General features: G+C 46.3%; 1 protein-coding gene across 1 annotated transcript in view; it reads right to left on the bottom strand.

The window, feature by feature from the left end:
- The window catches only part of LAPTM4A (lysosomal protein transmembrane 4 alpha), a 71518-nt gene extending 55219 nt beyond the window's left edge, over nucleotides 1–16299 (bottom strand). The window contains exon 1 of the mRNA XM_068279076.1: nucleotides 16137–16299. Within this exon, the coding sequence (XP_068135177.1) occupies nucleotides 16137–16235 (99 nt within the window). The 5' untranslated portion in view covers nucleotides 16236–16299. The remainder of the gene's footprint in view (nucleotides 1–16136) is intronic.
- Between the last annotated feature and the right edge of the window lie 3764 nt (nucleotides 16300–20063).

The following is a 20063-nucleotide window of genomic DNA, read 5'->3' as shown; positions in this document are numbered from 1 at the left end:
CCCATTAGCCCTTGCTACAGTGCCAAGGCACAAAAGAAGCTGTGGGCAAGGCTTGTTTAGTTTATAGGGAATTAAAGTATTAAAACAAAAAAAAAAAAAAAAGTATTTGGCTTGAGGAATGCCCAATAAACTATATGAAAGGAACACAATTATGCAACGAGTAAAAGGTTATCTCGGATCCCCTCGTAGTAAGGCACACGCTGCAAGGAGCGACCGTACAGTGCATAATGGCTGATAATTGTTTTTAGCGAGCGCTGCTGAAGCAGCTATGGTTTGTGAATCAAGCTCATTTATACAGATGCATTTGCTGGGACCTGAGGACCGGAGTTTACTATATCCAGAGGTTTACTATATCAGAGTTTACTATAATGAGATTCTACTGTATTTGTTGGTAATATTGAAAAGCTATTAGATTTCAGCCTGGCCACAAGTAAAGCCATGCAGTCCTATTTCAGAGACCAGAGATAGGCACCAGGCTTTCACACTGCGAGGCTTGTGAGGATGTGCTGCAGGTCAGAGCACAGTGCGTTACATAGTCAGGATAATACAGGTTAGCTGCGGTAATAAATAATGCAGCAGGGATAAACTTTCCAAGCAACTGGTGTATGTGAAAAAGGCAAGCAGCAGACCATGGTGACACTGCACAGCATCACAATAGCAAGCTGCTGGCAGCTTTATACAGGGAGCTCATCAGCAAGACCTGCTGGCAGCTTTATACAGGGATCTCATCAGCAAGAGCTGCTGGCAGCTTTATACAGGGAGCTCATCAGCAAGAGCTGCTGGCAGCTTTATACAGGGAGCTCATCAGCAAGAGCTGCTGGCAGCTATATACAGGGAGCTCATCAGCAAGAGCTGCTGGAAGCTTTATACAGGGGAGCTCACCAGCAAGAGCTGCTGGCAGCTTTATACAATGAGCTCATCAGCAAGAGCTGCTGGCAGCTTTATACAGGGAGCTCATCAGCAAGAGCTACCGGCAGCTATATACAGGGAGCTCATCAGCAAGAGCTGCCGGCAGCTATATACAGGGAGCTCATCAGCAAGAGCTGCTGGCAGCTATATACAGGGAGCTCATCAGCAAGAGCTGCTGGCAGCTATATACAGGGAGCTCATCAGCAAGAGCTGCTGGCAGCTATATACAGGGAGCTCATCAGCCAGAGCTGCTGGCAGCTATATACAGGGAGCTCATCAGCCAGAGCTGCTGGCAGCTATATACAGGGAGCTCATCAGCCAGAGCTGCTGGCAGCTATATACAGGGAGCTCATCAGCCAGAGCTGCTGGCAGCTATATACAGGGAGCTAATCAGCAAGAGCTGCTGGCAGCTTTATACAGGGAGCTCATCAGCAAGAGCTGCTGGCAGCTTTATACAGGGAGCTCATCAGCAAGAGCTGCTGGCAGCTATATACACGGAGCTCATCAGCAAGCGCTGCTGGCAGCTATATACACGGAGCTCATCAGCAAGAGCTGCTGGCAGCTATATACACGGAGCTCATCAGCAAGAGCTGCTGGCAGCTATATACACGGAGCTCATCAGCAAGAGCTGCTGGCAGCTTTATACAGGGAGCTCATCCTGTCCCCATACAAGTCTCATCACAGCACTGGAGGGAACGTGAAATGTCATGCTAGTGGCCACAGGCACTGGTGTGCATCCATTCTGACATGCCGTGGCCAGCCTAGAATGGATGTACCCGAGTACCCATGGCCAAGTCATGCCAAAATAGATTAACTACAGTGCCCGTGGCCATGTCATGCCAAAATGGATGTACCAGATTGCCCGTGGCAACATGTCAGAATGGATGTACCCAAGTGCCTGTAGCCATGTCATGCCAGACTTGATGGATGGCTAGGCGGCCCGGTAATTCCGCCAGTCGGTGTGTACTGTGCATGCCTGGTTCGGCTGCGCACCCCAGTCACCGTGAGAGTGCCGTGCCTGCGCAGTACTACTGTGCAGGCGCAGAACTCTCTCGGCTATGGAATGCAACGGGGGAAAATGCGCGTGGCCAGACTGAGCCTCTGTCTGTAACCAAACTGTGGACATCTTTGCCATGCTCTATACGAAGGAGGAAACACAAACCAGAAGAGTATTCTGGGTAATTTACTAGGTATTGTGAGAATCGCATTAAAGAAAAAAAATAAAAAATAAAAAAATCAGTCATTGCAATTTCTGGTGCTTTCCTATTCAAAAGGAAAGGAAGTGGATCCTATTAAGTGTGTTGCTCATAGTCACCTATGATGCAATGCATTTATCTCTGGACGAGCATCAAAATGGAGTGAAGACTGGTCCACTCCGCTCTGTGCCGAACGGAAAGCAGCAGATGGGAACAGAGCCTTAAAACGGTTCTGCAGAACGCAGGCAAGCAAATCACTGAACTCAATTTGATAAGAATTCCCCGAATATACAAATCACCCAAAAGGAAGAGGACGCCACAGGAGGGCAAATTAAAGGCAGCAGGCAATCAGTTACACAGAGGCCATCATCTCTGATTTTCTCAATGCAATTCCTCTTCCATACAACTGGTGGCTTGCCTATCAGGCAATGCTCCACCCGACACTGCTCAACAGCTAGAGTTCTCAGAGTTCCTCTGCAAATATCCAAAGTAAATAAATTAATTTCTGGTAAAGCTCATAATTGGGAACAACTGGTACAGAACTGGTCATATGATGTCCGTCCAATACTCCTGTTCCACTGACATTCAAGCAAACAGATCTAATCACTATCAAAACAATGTGCCTAAAGGGCAACTGTAATGAGTGATATGGAGGCTGCCATATTTATTTCCTATTATCGATACCAGTTACCTGGCAGCCCTGCTGATCCTCTGCCTTTAATACTTTCAGCCATAGACCCTGCACAAGCATGCAGCAGATCAGGTGTTTGACCTTATTGTCAGATATGACAAGATTAGTTGCATGCTTGTTTCTGGTGTGATTCAGACACTACTGCGGCCAAATTGGTATTGTTTAAAAGGAAATATGGCAGCCTCAACATACTTCTCACTTCAGTTGTCCTTATTTATTGTATTTATAAAGTGCCAACATATTATGCAGCGCTGGACTTTAAAGGAGAACTGTAGAGAGGGGTGTATGGAGGCTGCCATATTTATTTCCATTTAAGCAATACCAGTTGCCTGGCAGCCCTGCTCAGCTTTCTGCCATAGCCCCTGAACAAGCATGCAGCAGATCTGGTTTTTCTGACAATTTTAACAGATATGACAAGATTAGCTGCATGCTTGTTTCTGGTGCGATTCAGACACTACTTCAGTCACATAGATCAGCAGGGTTGCCAGGCAACTGGTATTGCTTAAAAGGAAATAAATATGGCAGCCTCCATATACATCTCAGTACAGCTCTCCTTTAAACAGCAACTGAAGTGAGAAGACTATGGAGGCTGCCATGTTTATTTCCTTTTAAACAATACCAGTTGCCTGGCAGCCCTGCTGGTCTGTTAGGCTGCAGTCACACCAGAAACACCTGATCTGCTGCATGCTTGTTCAGGGTCTATGGCTGAAAGTATTAGAGGCGGAGGGTCAGCAGAGCTGCCAGTTAACTGGTATTGCTTAAAAGGAAATAAACATGGAGGGGGGGGGGGGCACAGCCTAGTGCCAAGTAGAATTGGGACTGTACATGAATGTTGAGCTCAAGTTACCTGTCACTTCAGGGTACCTTTATTGAAGCAAAGATGCTGAGATTCACTTAAAACTGAGAATCAAATGCAGTTACTGCCAACTTAGATAGGCCTAATTCTAAGCTGCAGGCAATCTACAACAAATTGTGCACAACTCACTATTAAAAATTTGGGTACAGGTATAGGTAAAATAAGTGATAAAGACTTGCTTAAAAAATACCCAAGTGACATGAGTAGATAAACGTGTATGTACAAAGGCAAACAGGAAAATCGAGAGGTTATTTATTTTTTTATTTTGCTGCCTAAAAGGGTTAATTTACAGGCATGGAAGTGACAGCTTCTGTCTTGTCAGTACCTTGTTGAGAATCTAGTATACTTCACTGATAAGCATATCACAACGATGAAGGTTTTCCTGGTAGAATACAACTTTTGAGGGAAAGGTGAGATACAAATAGGTCAATAGTTCATGTATTTTAACTCTGTGACACTTAATAGGCTGCCATTGAGCAGAGACAATAAGACATTTAATCTAGTTTGTAAAGGTTTAAATATAAATGGGCTAACAAAAAAAAATAGTATTTTTTAGGAGAAGGATGAATACAGTTGTTTAGCTCATCAATTTATTTTCACCTCAGGTTCACTTTAAACATACATCAAGTCTAATGAAATATGTTGAATCAACACCACAACAGAAAGACAACTTGCTTCCTGAAAAATGTCCCCAAAATTTACTGTTTGGGTTCCATTTCACTGTCAATTACTTCTTGTGCAACAATTTGGTTCTACATAGAAACAGTTCTCGCAATTTCCTTCACCCTTGTATCTTCCCCTTCTAGAGACTGCTACTGATCGGCTGTTGGGATTATCATTCTGCTCACATTGTCTCTATTATCGTTTGAAACAATCGTTCCCCGATCATTTCAAACGACAATCGTTAAAAAAAAAATAAAAAAAAAAATCCTCCAACGATCATTAAGTCAAATGATGCATGAGCTAGATTGTTAAAAAACGAAAGCTCTGCCTTGGCGGATTTTTTAAAATGATGATAGTTTGCAAAACTAGTACATCGATAGAAAACGGTCGTTCGTACTTGGCTTGACATGCGCATTTCGTTATATCACCATAGAACTTTTCATTTTAATGCGCAAGCGCAACACGTGGTTTTTGTTATTTAACGTTCGTTCCATGAATGTGTCCTGTGACACGTTAATTGCTCCATGATTCTACCATAATTGTAATTTTAACCACTTCTGGGTTTCGGGTGGTTTGGATGATCTGTGCTGCGGGGGCTCTTCAGCCCGCAGCACAGATCAGATAGCAGGCAGGGCGATCAGACTTCCCCCCCTTTTCCCCACTAGGGGGATGTCTTGCTGGGGGGGGGTGTCTGATCGCCGCCGCGCTGCTGTGCCTAGCGGGAGGGGGGGGGGGCTCCTCAAAGCCCCCCTCCGCAGCGCTATTCCTCCCTCTCCCTCCTTCCCTCCCTCCCCTCTTCATTAGCGCTGTATGTATGTAAACAGCAGGGAAGATGTTCCCCGCGTGTTTACACTTACCCTGCGAGCAGCGATCGGAGGCTCGCAGGGTGATCACGGAGACACCCTCCGTGAACTGACATGGAACGTTTCCATGGAAACAGCTTCAGGATTCAGGGGAGTACTTATGCGTACGCAGAATCCTGAAGTGGTTAATGGACACAAACAGGACAGAGTGTTTTTTTTAAAGAGTAACTGTTAGCCCCCAAATTGAAATTTAAAACACTATTGCAATGTTTTATTTATTATATAAGTGAGCCAAAAAGCCAATGTACAAGTTAAAAATCAATCTAATTTTGTTACTATCTAACCTTTTCCCCCAGCTCCGGACGCAAGCCGCATATCAGATACTGTAGCATGCAGAGCATGCCTATGTCTGGCCGACCCCCCTCTCCCCCCCAGGACCAGGTGCCAATATATTCTCCCCACCGCAGCTGACCGCTCTGACACGGAGACAGAGCGGCAGCACTTCCAGAGCAGCACCGCAGAGCAGCCGCCGCCGAGTCACATGTGAGAGAATCACATGTGAGAGAGATGCACGGCGCTGGCTGCTCTGGAAGTGCTGCCGCTCTCTCTCCGTGTCAGAGCGGTCAGCTGCGGTGGGGAGAATATATTGGCACCTGGTCCTGGGGGGGAGAGAGGGGTCGGCCAGACATAGGCATGCTCTGCATGCTACAGTATCTGATATGCGGCTTGCGTCCGGAGCTGGGGGAAAAGGTTAGATAGTAACAAAATTAGATTGATTTTTAACTTGTACATTGGCTTTTTGGCTCACTTATATAATAAATAAAACATTGCAATAGTGTTTTAAATTTCAATTTGGGGGCTAACAGTTACTCTTTAATGTGTTTTCAATGCTGTATTATCCAAATGCTCTACCTACATACGGTACCTACAGTATGAGTTCTCGTACTATAATGTAATATACGTAACGTTAGTTTTATAGTGCAACGTACCTTTTGAACCGTTCGTTAGGTGTGGGCAGAACTTCCTATGATGTCACTTCCAGGAACAGTATGTGACATCCTCACTGTACAGAATATATAATAATGGCTAGACGTGAGCCCGTCGCAGAAAACACGCATTTCCCTGTATTCTGCTGTGACGTTGTTCCGGATCGTTCGTTAACAAACGATCAGATCGTTACACACTTTTAAAAACTACTTTTGCTTAAGTCATTCTTTCATCAATTAAAACATCGTTCGTCATTCACAACGAACGTTGTATGTGTGCACGTAGCTTGGGGCTTAGTTCACACCAAAAATTGCAAATCGCTAGCGATTGTGATTTGGCAAAGCAGTTTTTGAAGGAAAGGGTTTTTTTTTGCTCATTCATTCAAACTGAATCAGTCCCCCAAAAAAATGCTACAAGCAGCGTGTTTGCGATTTGAACAAAACCACAACTCTGCTGTAGGAACACCCAAAAGATTTACATAAGCCAAGCGCTTTTGGTGTGAGCCAGCCCATATGGTGCATGACAGAAGAATCTAGTGTTCAGCTCCAGTCCAATACTGCATACTGACGAGTACTGGAGACACAGGGCAACACTCCTTACTGATGTTATAGACGTGTCCAAGAAACTATACAAACCACACAGATGGAGGAAGCTAAATCTATCGGCATAATGTACTGAATACAGAACTTCCCATTACTGCACTGCTCAGCTTTCAGTGTGATTCAGCAAGCTATGTTTTATTGGAGGACAAAAGGCTTTTCATTACCTGTGTCTACAGCATGTGTCAACAGCTAGACACAGAACATACTGTATATATTGTACTTTTCTCCTGGTGGACTCAAAGCACTTGAGCTGCAGCCACTAGGGCGCGCTCTATAGGCAGTAGCAGTGTTAGGGAGTCCTGCTCAAGGTCCTCACAGAAGGAGCTTAATCCACTAAACCGTGATAACTCATCATGGCCGCGCTAGCGTTTTCGCGTGCAATCGTGAATTTTAAATTTTGCGATTGCGCACGGAAACGTTAGCGCGGCCGTGATACGAGTTATGATTTAGTGAATCAAGCCCAATAAGTGCTGGCTTACTGAACAGGAAGAGCTGAGATTCAAACTCAGGTTGCCTGTGTCAGAGGCAGATGCTTTAGGGCTGGTGCACACTACAAGAGTTTAAGCGCTACTTATTTTAAAATGCAATGCTATGGGTTTGTTTGCTTTTTTTACAAAATCACATCGCTCCAGTGAGAACACACACATAGGATTACATTAGCAAGAGCTTTTAAGATCACAAAGCGCTCAGAAAAGATCTGGTGTGCACCAGCCCTTAACCAGTACACTTTCCAGCCTCCAATTAGGCTCGGTTCTCATTTGGGACAGATCCGGTCGGCGCGGATTGGACAGTTCTGGGTCCGTTTCACTGTCGTGTTCAGGGGCGTTGCGTTGCACTATAGGTGGTTACAGACAACACATCCACTTGTCCGGGAAAATGCACCAAGTTTGGCTGTTTGCTACGATCCTTTTTTACTAGTACAGTGCTGTCCAACTTTATGGGCAGGGGATGTGTCTAGCACCGGATTTTAAGGATGGAGGAGGCAGAGCCTTAATGTCTCTGGGCGGGACCAAGTGTAAGCAAAAGGTGGGCCTGCTAGAGGAGGGGGCCTGACAAAAAATAGTCAGTTTTTGCAAAAAAAATGGGAGTCAGACCTTACACACACACGCCACGGGGCCCTGTATGTCTCCTTGTTCCTTTCCATAACAATGGACAGGCGCAAAGCCAACCTTAAGCGAACTGATCTTGACACAATAACCGCTCCTTGTTAGCTGCAGCCACCCACCCCCCCCCCCTTTTTGAACTATCAGATAGTGCCTACATGTCTAATGCTGGATATACACCATGCGTTTCCGCGTTCGATGCGTCCGGCGATACGCATCGATTCGATTATTTCCGACATGTCCGATTCAAGCTTCGATGGATCGTTAGGTCGATTTGCCATACTTTACATGGCAATCGACCTAAAAATCATCGAAATGCGTTCGGAAATAATCGAATCGACGCGTATCGACGGACGCATTCGACGAGGAAACGCATGGTGTGTATCCAGCATAACATACCTCAGCAGACCACACCCATCTTTAGAGCCCTGGCAGACACTCCCCTTCCCACAATGCATTGTGCCCACCTTTTTTTTAGGGCCCGTTTCCACTATCGCGAATCTGCATGCGTTTCCTGCATGCAGATTCGCACAGCCAATACAAGTGGATGGGCCTGTTTCCACTTGTCAGTTTTGCTGAGCGTTTTTCTGTGCAGGATTTTTCTGCACGGCAGAGCCCTCTGAATTCGCCTGCGTGTGGAATGCAGGCGAATCGCACACAATGTATTTAATAGGGAAATCACATGCGTTTTTCCCATGCGTTTTTTGCCGCGAATTCGCATAGGTACCAATGTAAATTTACACAGGCAGTGACATGGTTAAAATCGCATATACACTCACCTATGCGAATTCGCATGCGAAATCGCGGCAAAAAACGCATGCGGAATCGCATCCGCATGCGATTTCGTCAGCGGTGGAATCCGCACCGCAATAGTGGAAACGGGGCCTTATAGGTTGCTAAAGCATGTTCCTTGCATGACAAGTGGCTGGGGATATGCCAGAGCTCCACCTTCATCAACACATGATTTTTGCTGCTTGGTCTATTGACTATTATAGACAGGACTGGATATGCGACAGCCCAGTGTACGGACCTCCCACTTCTGTTCTGGGGTCCAGGGCTGTGGAGTCGGAGTCGAGGAGTCGGAGCAATTTTGGGTACCCAGAGTCGGAGTATTTTTGTACCGACTCCACAGCTCTGCTGTGGACGGCTTAAATGCATGCATAGCAGTGGGGAGGTACTTGTATTCTCGCAGATAGCAGGCACGTCGCAGATGCAATGTATTTCTAGGGTGATTAGTAGGCACTGCATGTTTGTCAAAGTACAGAAAACACTCCAATGGATGTACCCAATGCATATACTTTATGGTGCCCATACATGGTACAATTTTCTATTTTTTTTTTTTCGATCAGACCATTAGATTGAATATAAAGATTTTTCCAACATGTCCAATCAGATTTTTATTAAAAAAAAAAAAAAAAACAACAACAAAAAACAGGATAATCGTTAAATTTTCTTGATGGGAAAAAAAAAAAACAAACAAAAAAATTTGACTTCGATTCTATTATTTTGGTAGAACAAACAGGAAAATTGACCGTTTTTATTGTACCGTGTATGGGCACCATAAGAGTGATTCTGAAATTTCCATCTGTTGACGCAGATTCAAAAACCCGGTAGCAACACACACAAACAAGAACAATGCACTGAGGAATGCATGATCTATGACGTAACATGTGTGCATATCTTGTTTTCAGCTATTGGCATGTAGCCTCCAGTATGTGCACTTTCAAGTTGTTACTACCAATAACAAAGTAGCTACAGCTGTTCCCTTTTGCAAAATGTATCTCTTACACATTCTTCACTGCTTTTTTTTTGCCCCCTCCCACTTATTAGTGCTTCAGAGCACATCAGAGCCTTGTACACATGATAATTTCATCACGGTCACCCTCAAAAGATCATAGATCTAGGGCAACATTTTTTTGTAGATGAACTACTGTATAGATATGCTGTTTGGCTAGAGAGATTCATCTGATGTTCAACGCAGAGGGGAGACCGCAAGCTGCCTCAAGTGAGCAGCATCCTACAGCATGGCAACAAAAGAAGGTCATGTATCCTTGTGGTAATGTGATCACTTAGCGATCACTTAGCAATCCTTAGCAGATCTGGTCCCACAAAGCACAAGTTTCCTTATTAGCATTCATTTATATGCACTAATAGCAGGCTCCACCTCCTTCCTACAGAGCAACTAAGAATCACAGTTTTAGCAAAGAAAGTGAAAAGGGCTGTAGCAATATTACTAAACCGCAAGCAAAATTATGCTGGTGCTATTTTAAGAAACAGTCTCTGCACATTACAGACTATTTTACAATGGAAGTACTCTAACTTTTTGTGGCCAGCAATGTCTAGGACCAAAACTCTGCAGCTTATCCAGTTCCTCCTTGCTCTACGTGCAATACAGCAATTAGCCATTCAACACCCTCGCCTATGTGTTTATTAACCTCCTGGGGGATACAATAATATCGGCAGGGGGCGGCGCAGCACATTTTTTTTTTAATCATGTAGCTAGCCTAGCGCTAGCTACATGATAGCCGCTGTGCAGCGGCATCCCCCCACCCCCTCCGATCGCCTCCGACAATCAAAGCAAACAGGAAATCCCGTTCAGAATGGGATTTCCTGTTTGGCTTCCCCCATCGCCATGGCGACGATCGGGATGACGTCAACGACGTCGTGACGTCAGAGGGAGTCCCGATCCACCCCTCAGCGCTGCCTGGCACTGATTGGCAGGGTCTTGGGGGGGGGGGGGGAGCGGCACGGCGGGTAGCGGCGGCGATCGGTATATACACGCAGCTAGCAAAGTGCTAGCTGCGTGCAACAAAAAAAAAAATTATGCAAATCGGCCCACCAGGGCCTGAGAAATCCTCTGTGGCGGCTTACCCCGAGCACAGCTCGGGATTATCCCCCAGAGGGTTAAACACACACCGCTGGCTTTTGTGAACACACTTGGAAGGTGTGGAGAGACCTAAAGCGGACCTGAACTCAGAACTTCCTCTCTGCTCTAAAAAATAAGCAACAGCACAATAACCTTTAAAAGGAAAACATTTCTTTGACACAGCTTACAGAACTCCTGCAATAAATCTGTAGTGTGACTGCTTCCTGCTTTCATTGAAATATAGGGTTAATATCCTTTGATTACAAATTAGCTGCTCTGCCAAGGCAGCATGCTGACAGCTGAGAAATCAAATAATGCTGGTGGTTGGTCACAGATGAGGGGGAATTTGACAGGCTAAACTCTCTAAACACACACAGGGTGCATTTCTTTATGTTTTCCTTCTGTCCTGTGCAGGAGTTCAGGTCCACTTTAAAGCAGGGCTGTGGAGTCGGTATAAAAATCTTCCGACTCCTCAGTTTATGAAACCACGACTCCGGGTACCCAAAATGGCTCCGACTCCTCGACTCCCACTCCACAGCCCTGCTTTAAAGCAAAGCGGTTCGTAATGGTGTGTGCTGCTGTCGGGGGTGCCCAATTTACTTACATATGGGGTGCTGCTCCTCTGGCTCCGGCCTGTACGACATGCGCCATCTTCTTCACCTGACCGCTAACTTCTGCAGGCATTTGTAATTCCAAGTGGGGTCACATGCGCTGTGATGCATGCTGGGAGATGTAGTCTGGAAGATACTCCCATACAAGGACTACATTTTCAAGCATGCATTGCAGCGCGTGTGACCCCTTCGGGAATTACAAATGGTGACAGAGGCTGAAAGTCGGGTGAAGAAAAAAGTAGCATGTCATACAGGCCAGGGACAGAGGAGCACATTGTAGGTAAGTAGTTATGCTCCACCAGAAAGTTAGACCATGGGGAACCTCCCTAACAGGCGGAAAAAAAAAAAAAAAAAAACATTGCTCAGTTAGCTTTAAAGTGGACCTGAACTCTTGCACACAAGGAAAACAAAGAAATGCACCGTGTGTTATTAGAGAGAAGAGACCAATTCCCACTCATCATCAAGTTATCACAAGTGTAATTTGATCTCTCAGCTGTGTCAGCACAAAAATGTGTCAGTCCGCAGCAGACACACCTAATATGTAAACAGAGAATGTTAACCCTTTGTCTACTTCCATGAAAGCAGGTAATAGACACTGCAGATTTATTGCAGTTCTGTAAGCTTTAAAGGGACACTTAAGCCAGGGAAAAAAAAAAAAAAAAAGAGTTTTACTCACCTGGGGCTTCTACCAGCCCCCTGCAGCAGTCCTGTGCCCTCGCAGCCACTCACTAATCCTCTGGTCCCCCTCTGCCAGCTAGTTTCGTTTTTGCCGACTGGCCACGCGTAGCTTTTTCCGCATACCCGACTGCAATTAGCGCTATTGCGGACCGCAATGCGTACAAAAATACGCGTTGCCGCATTACGAACGCATAGATCGTATTTTTGTACGCGTTGCTGCCCGCAATAGCGCTAATTGCAGTCGGGAATGCGGAAAAAGCTACGCATGGCCAGCCCTGACGGGCATGTCGGCAAAAACTAAACTAGCTGGCAGCGGGGGACCAGAGGATTAGGGAGTGGCTGCGAGAGCACAGGACAGCTGCAGGGGGCTGGTAGAAGCCCCAGGTGAGAAACTTTTTTTTGGCTTAAGGTTCACTTTAACAAAGAAATGTTTTACTTTAAAGTTTTTTATGCTTTTGCTTATCTTTTTAGAGCAGATAGGATATTCTGAGCGAAGGTCCCCTTTAAATGCGTCATTACACACTGACCAGAGATGAAGTGCAGACAAGTAGTCCTGCAGTGGGAGGAGGTGGGCTGGGTCAGGTTATCTGCTGTGTGCTGAAAAGTTAACTCCAACTCTCCTGGCACTAAGCAGCAACTGGATTTTTTTTGTTAGTTAGGAGCTTCCAATATAAATTATTCCACAAACTACAAACATTAAAGTCACAAAATACTATGTATTGATAATTAATGTGAATGTTCTATTATTACATGCACTAAAATTGAAAGACTGAACTAGAGGCTCATACACACATCAGACTATAGACTTTGGAAACTGAAAGATCACAGACCAATCTTACCACCCTTCATGTAGTATGAGAGCCATACCTTCACAGTCTTTTCTATGGAGCGGAACTCCACATCAGAAAAAAATCTTTGCAAGATGCTGCACACACAGATGCTGTACAGACACAAAAGATCAGTATCTGCACATGGATTTTTGGCAGGAACAGATCTTTTGTGTCTGTACAGCATCTGTGTGCGCAGCATCTTGCAAAGATTTTTTTCTGAAGTGGAGTTCAGCTCCATAGAAAAGACTGTGTAGAGTATGGCTCTCATACTACATGAAGGGTGGTAAGATTGGTCTGTGATCTTTCAGTTTCCAAAGTCTATAGTCTGATGTGTGTATGAGCCTTTATGCTGGGAATACACGTTAAGTTTTTACTTTAGATAGATGGGTTCGATAGATAAATTCCAACCTGTTGGATCTGGTCGATTCTACTTTCGTTTCGATTCTCCTCATTCAAGTGAATGTAATTGATAAGAAAAGATAAGGAATCGAGCAGTGAATCGAGAGTAGAATCGATCGAAAGCGAAAACGACGGCAAAAACGAACGCAAAAACGCATCGTGTATTCCCAGCATAAGGCATCAAGTCACAATCTCTGCATAATGAGCCAATCACTCAGAGGCAAAACTGAGGTACTCTAGTCTAGGCTAATTACTCCTAGGTAAAGATAAGGCACAGTCTTTGTATAACAAGATAATTACTTAGACAAAATTGAGGCATTGTAGCTGTGACCTGAGATGAGCAAAGTAAAAGATTTTAAGCCTCATCTACACGGGTAGATGAGGCGGCGATGTGGCTTATCAATCGAGCCGCTGATGCGGCTCGTTCCCCGCGAGGGGACAATGGCAGGGAATCGAGCAGAAGATAAGTGGAGCGGCGACGAGCGGGTATCGAATCCGGCGCACGCGCGGGGACGCGGAAAAGGCAATCCGGTGGCTAATCGAGCCACCGGATCGGAGCCTCATCTACCCGTGTAGATGAGGCTTTAAACTTACCTGGGGCTTCCTCCAGCCCCATGAGCACTGATCAAGGCTGCTCAAATCCAGGAGACATCTGGATAGTTCTATCCGGATATCTCCCAGTGACCTGTGTAGGGTGGGCGGGATCAATCTTACCTGTCTGACGTCTTCTGCGGTCCCCCCTTTGGCGCCTCCCATGATGCGGTCCAAGCAGCGGTCACGTGACTACAAACACTTCCTCCTTCCGGGTTGAAGGAGGAAGTGATTGTAATAACGTGACGCGCGTGGATCGCATCGTGGGAGGCGCTGAGGGACGGACCGCAGAAGACGTCAGACAGGTAAGATTGACCCCCCCCCCCCCCCACCACCACCACCCAGGTTTACTGGGAGACATCCGAATAGCAATTATCCGGGTATCTCCCAGATCCGGATTTGAGCAGCCCTACTGATGATGCGCCCCTCACTGCCCTCTCAAGTGCCTCCGTTCCACTGGTATCTGTCCTCCGGCAAGGGATCCATCGGTGCTCATGGGGCTGGATAAAGCCTCAAGTAGAACATCTTTTAGTACACTTTAAAGTACCCCTGAGTTGTGGGAAAAAAATATTAAATGAAGACCATGGTGGGCTAGATTATGTTCTGGGCTAGAAGCACTGACCCTGCATTCCTCTGTTACGCCACACCAGGGTACTTTTTCATGTCACCCAGCTGGAAAAAAAATTCTGGGGGAACATTGGTGTATGCCTAGCTTTAACCTGCCTACGACCGCGTCACGTCAACGGAAGTCATCACAGCGGCAGGTAGGGTTATAAAATAGCTTTATTTATCTAAAAAAAAAAATTTTTTATAAAAAAAATAAATAAAAAATAAACATCCTGGGAGCGATCATAGCCCACTAACAGAAATCTCTGTTGGTGGGCAGGAAAGGGGGGGGAATCATTTGTGTGCTGAGTTGTACAGCCCTACAGCAAGGCCTTAAGCCTCATCTACACGGGTAGATGAGGCGGCGATGTGGCTTATCATTCGAGCCGCCAATGCGGCTCGAATGATAAGATCCGACAGGTCGGATCTTGCTACCGCCGATTCCCTGCTCGTTCCCCGCGAGGGGACAATGGCAGGGAATCGAGCGGAAGATAAGCGGCGCCGGCAAGGACGAGCGGGGAATCGAATCCGGCATGCGAGCGGGGACGCGGAAGAGGCGATCCGGCGGCTAATCGAGCCGCCGGATCGCCTCCACATCTCCCCGTGTAGACGGGGCTTTAAAGCTGCAGTGGCCTTATTAGGAAAAAACAGCCTGGCCACTAGGGGGCGTAAGCCCTTGGTCTTCAAGTGGTTAAAGCATGGTGGGCAGCAGAGTGGCATAGTGGATAGCACTCTCGCCTTGCAACGCTGCCAGGACACCATCCCAGAATCCCTGCCAGGACACAATATGCAGCGTCTGTATGTTCTTCCCGTGTCTGCATGGGTTTTCTACGGGCACTGTGGTTTCCGCTCACATCCCAAAACCATACAGAAAAATTTATTGGCTTCCACTAAATTGGCCCTAGACCACAATGGACATATGACTGCGTTAGGGATAATGCCTCATACACACGCCTTAAGTCAACTGAGGCGACAGATAACGACTGTCTCTGCTGACAATCAGGCGTGTGTACGGCAGCTGGTGATTCCCAACCCGCAAGTGATCCGCCGGGCATATCTCCTCAACGCCAACCCCGACTACATACTCTAAAGCGCTGCGTAAGAGGATGACATGCCTCCCAATTTTTTGAGATGAGAAAGAGGGACACTTAAGCCACGCCCCTGACCACTTCCACTTACTCCCCTAGTCACGCATACCATAAAGATTTTATAAGAAAAATATGTTTTCTAATTCAAACCACACTGGTCCTTTTTCCTTCATATTAACATTTTAAAATTAGTAATATATCAAATTTAAAGGATGGGAATAAAGTTTAGTCAAACACATTTTAGTAGAAATATTTATATATTTACATAGAAAGAGGGACAAATGAGGAGGACAGAGGGACAGGGCTCACAAAGAGGGACTGTCCCTCCAAAAGAGGGACAGTTGGGAGCTATGTGTTGGTGTTATATAAATTCTAAATAATATTCGTGGGGATCTGACTGTAGGATTGAGGAACAAGGGGACATGAATAATTCAGAGTATACTATGTAATGTGCTGCTGACATTTTCAGCCCTACATAACAGCACAACAATGAATACACAGCAGCCTGGATTGTCTCTTTAAACAGCAAGCACTGCAGATCACCCAACAGTGATGACCTCAGAGGCTCAACCTGCCAGCAGGAAATCAGAAACTTCTAGGAAGCTATGCTGGGGCAACACTGCAGTGCCAGGCAGCCCCCCGCCCTGCCCCCCTTACCATGTACTTGGTCCCCAGGATGATGGTCCCGGTCCGCACATGGCAGCAGCCGCAGCACCGAGTGCTGTAGAACCGATCGCGGGTCCGCTTCAGATTCATGATCTAACCGTTCCTGTCTTCCTCCGCTTCTCCTCAGTCTGTCCAGCTAGCAAACCAAGCGTAGTGACGTCATACGCAGCAAGGAGGGTTTACAGGGCTTCCGGTGCCATCTTGGAAAAGGCAAAGGAAACGCCTGATGTAGCGGTATCCATGTTGGAGAAGGGCAAAGAACAAGTCCTCCTTTATTTCACAGCATACTCATCTAAACTCATATGAGTTCCACTTAAAGTGATTCAGAGGCAGATGCTTACATCAAATGAAATACTTAATGCATACCTCCCAACTTTTTGAGAAAAGCCACGCCCCATACCACACCCCTAATCACGCCCCAAGCACACCCCTAATCACGCCCCAAGCACACCCCTAGTCATTCATACCATAAAGATTTCATAAGAATTATTTTATAATTTAACCAGTTCGCCCACAAGTGGTTTTTACCCTATCGGACCAGAGCAAATTTCACCTGTCAGTGCTCCTCCCGTTGATTCCCTAATAACTTTATTACTATTTATCACAACAAAATGATCTAAGACCTTGTTTTTTTCGCCAACAATTAGGCTTTCTGTGGGTAGTACATTGTGCTAAGAATTTTTTTACTCTAAATGCGTTTTAATGGGAAAAATAAGAAAATAATGGAAAAAATTCATTATTTCTCAGTTTTCGGCCATTAAAGTTTTAAAACTAAACGTTCTCCTGTGGTTAAAACCGACACATTTTGTTTGCCCAGTTGTCCCCGATTATTAAACCGTTTAAATTATGTCCCTATCACAGGGGGGCGGCTTTGGAAGTATAGAGTATTAAATTTATTAATATTGTGTATATGTGTATGTATGTGCCTATATGTGTAATTTTACTTTTTGGCCACAAGATGGTGCTAGGGAACACATTCCCATTTAATAGGAAGGGTTCACTTTTTTTTTTTACATTTGGTTATACTGTGGCGGCTTCCTGTTTTATGAATGGACGCGGCCGCTGATCGCAGTCACGTCCATTCCAGGCATTGCGTTAGGGTAGAGGCCCGCTCAATCCTCTTCTCCAATCACGGAAAGCGGTGATCCAACGGAAAACTGCGGCGGGAGTGGCGCGCACACGTGCGGATCGGCGGCGGGAGAGAGCGACTTATTAAAACTCCCTGTTGCCGTTAACAGGGTAAAACAGGACGTTTTAATAAGTCAGATTGCCGTTAATAGGTTGAACCACACTGGTCCTTTATATCCTGGTTCATCTTCCTTCATATTAACATACTAGCTGGTCACCCAGCGTTGCCCAGGTATGTATTTGGCTAGTGTTGGCTCTGCCCACTTTTTCTAATCCTAACACACAATTACTCAATGACCAAGTTTGTGAGCTTTGCGGTCTTTGGCATCAATGATTTGCATTGAAATGAAATAAATCTTCTTGGCTGTGGCTCCACCTCCTTTTCTGAATTTGAACCCCAGTCACCAAAAGGCCAACTATACCAGGTTTGAGGCTTGTGCGAAGAATGTCATCTGTCACTTCCTAACCTGGGGGGCGCCTGCCACTACCTAACTGGGGGTCCCTGTCATTACTAAACTGGGGGTCCCTGTCACTTCCTAACCTGGGGGTCCCTGTCACTTCCTAACCTTCGGGGCGCCTGTCACTTGCTAACCTGGGGGTCCCTGTCACTACCTAACTGGACTTGGTGTCCCTGTCACTACCTAACTGGACTTGGGGTCCCTGTCACTACCTAACCTGGGGGGCACCTGTCACTACCTAACTGGGGGTCCCTGTCACTACCTAAACTGGGGGTCCCTGTCACTACCTAACCTGGGGGGCGCCTGTCACTACCTAACTGGGGGTCCCTGTCACTTCCTAACCTGGGGGTCCCTGTCACTACCTAACCTGGGGGGCGCCTGTCACTTCCTAACCTGGGGGGCGCCTGTCACTACCTAACTGGGGTGCTCCTGGCGCTACCTAAACTAGGGGGCGCCTGTCACTACCTAAACTATCCAGGCCAGCCAGCCAAACATCACCACCAGCCAACCAGCCCAGAATCAGTGTCAAAAAGGCCACAGCATCACCACCAGTCAGGCCAGCATTTACTTCAACCAGCCAAGCACAGCCCAGCATCACCGCCAGCCAGCCTGGCCACAGCATCACCGCCAGCCAACCTAGCCACAGCATCACCGCCAGCCAGCCCAGCCACAGCATCACCACCAGCCCGGCCACAGCATCACCGCAAGGCCTTTCAGCCCACACATCATCCCCAATCCAGCCAAAAACAGTATTGCCAGGCCAGCCAGGCACAGCAGCCAGTAGAGGAGAATTGAGAAGCCAGGTGAGAGGTGTCTACTATATTAAGGGGGCATACTGCCTATTTATGTGAAATGCTGTCTATTTATGACCCCATGAATGCTGAATTTGTCTTGTTGGGGGCCTCATGATTGCTGAATTTGTCTTGTTGGGTGCCTCAAGATTTGTTGGGGGCCTCATGATTGCTGAATTTGTCTTGTTGGGGGTCACATGATTGCTAACTGCGAGACTATGGGAAAAGCTGAATCATCATCATATGAGATAATAGCATTAAACCTACTTTTTTAGCTTTTTAAACAGAATATAAAACTGGGAGATCCTAAAAAAATGAATACATTTTTCAGGAGTAGGATGGATGAAATTGTTTATCTTCACAGTTTATTTTCAACTTGGATTTTCCATAATGTTCATGTAGGAGTTAAAACGTTTGTATTTAGTTTAAATTGCTGTTGCCACTTTGCGATAGATAAGTGACTTTTCGGTTGTAGTTTGGGCACTCAGCCTCCAAAAGGTTCGCCACGACTGTCCTAATCTAATGTCCCACATTGCTAAGCTCATGTAAATTTGTCTCCACCCTTGACCACACTCACATTCTGGTCCATGGCCACACCCATTTTTCAGCGTGTGCCACACAACTTAGCCCTCATATTTTCGCCACGCCCATGTTTGTGAGATTTGTGGTCTTTGGCATGAATAATTTGCATTGAAATGCATCAAATCTGATTGGCTGTTTGTGGCTCCACCCCCTTTTCTGAATTTGAACCGCAGTCACCCACTGACCAACTGTACCAGGTCGGAGCCTTGTGCCATTAACAGTGCAAGAATGGCAGCAATTACATTTTTTTCTTGAAAATCAATAGGTGAATTTTGATTGGCGTTTGTAGGCTCCACCCACTTTTCAGAATATTAAAGAAAACCTGTAATGAGAAAAACCTCCCCGGGGGGTACTCACCTGGGGTGGGGGAAGCCTCCGGGTCTTATTGAGGCTTCCCCCGTCCTCCTCGGCCCCACGGCGGCGGAGATAAAGCTCCCCGAACAGCGGGGATGTAAATATTTACCTTCCCGGCGCAGGCACAGTATCGGCTCTCCGCTCGGAGATAGGCGGAAATAGCCGATCGCTGTCGGCCCGCTCTATTGCACAGGCGCAAGTCTCCTGCACCTGCGCAGTAGAGCGGACCCAGCAGAGATCGGCTATTTTCGCCTATCTCCGTGCGGAGAGCCGCAACAACAGCGCCACCGCTGGAGCCAAGAAAGGTAAATAAATCAGTGCGTAACAGTGCTTGTCAGGCTTGTCGAGGGAGGATTCCGGGACACTTCGGAGGAGCCAGCACTGGACTGCAGGGGAGTGGGAAGCCTCATTGGGACCCTGAGGCTTCCCCCTCCCGAGGTGAGTACCCCCCAGGGGAACCTTTTTTTGTTACAGGTTCTCTTTAATCCCAGTCACCCAGTGACCAACTGTCACTGGGTATTTCTCTACTGAAAAATGTGTTTAATTGCCTCTGAACTTTATTCCCATCTTTTAAATTGATATATTTCTTATTTTCAAATGTTGAT

This window comes from Hyperolius riggenbachi, chromosome 4 (assembly GCF_040937935.1).
Source record: "Hyperolius riggenbachi isolate aHypRig1 chromosome 4, aHypRig1.pri, whole genome shotgun sequence".
NCBI lineage: Eukaryota > Metazoa > Chordata > Amphibia > Anura > Hyperoliidae > Hyperolius > Hyperolius riggenbachi.
This window is presented reverse-complemented; position numbering and strand designations above follow the sequence as displayed.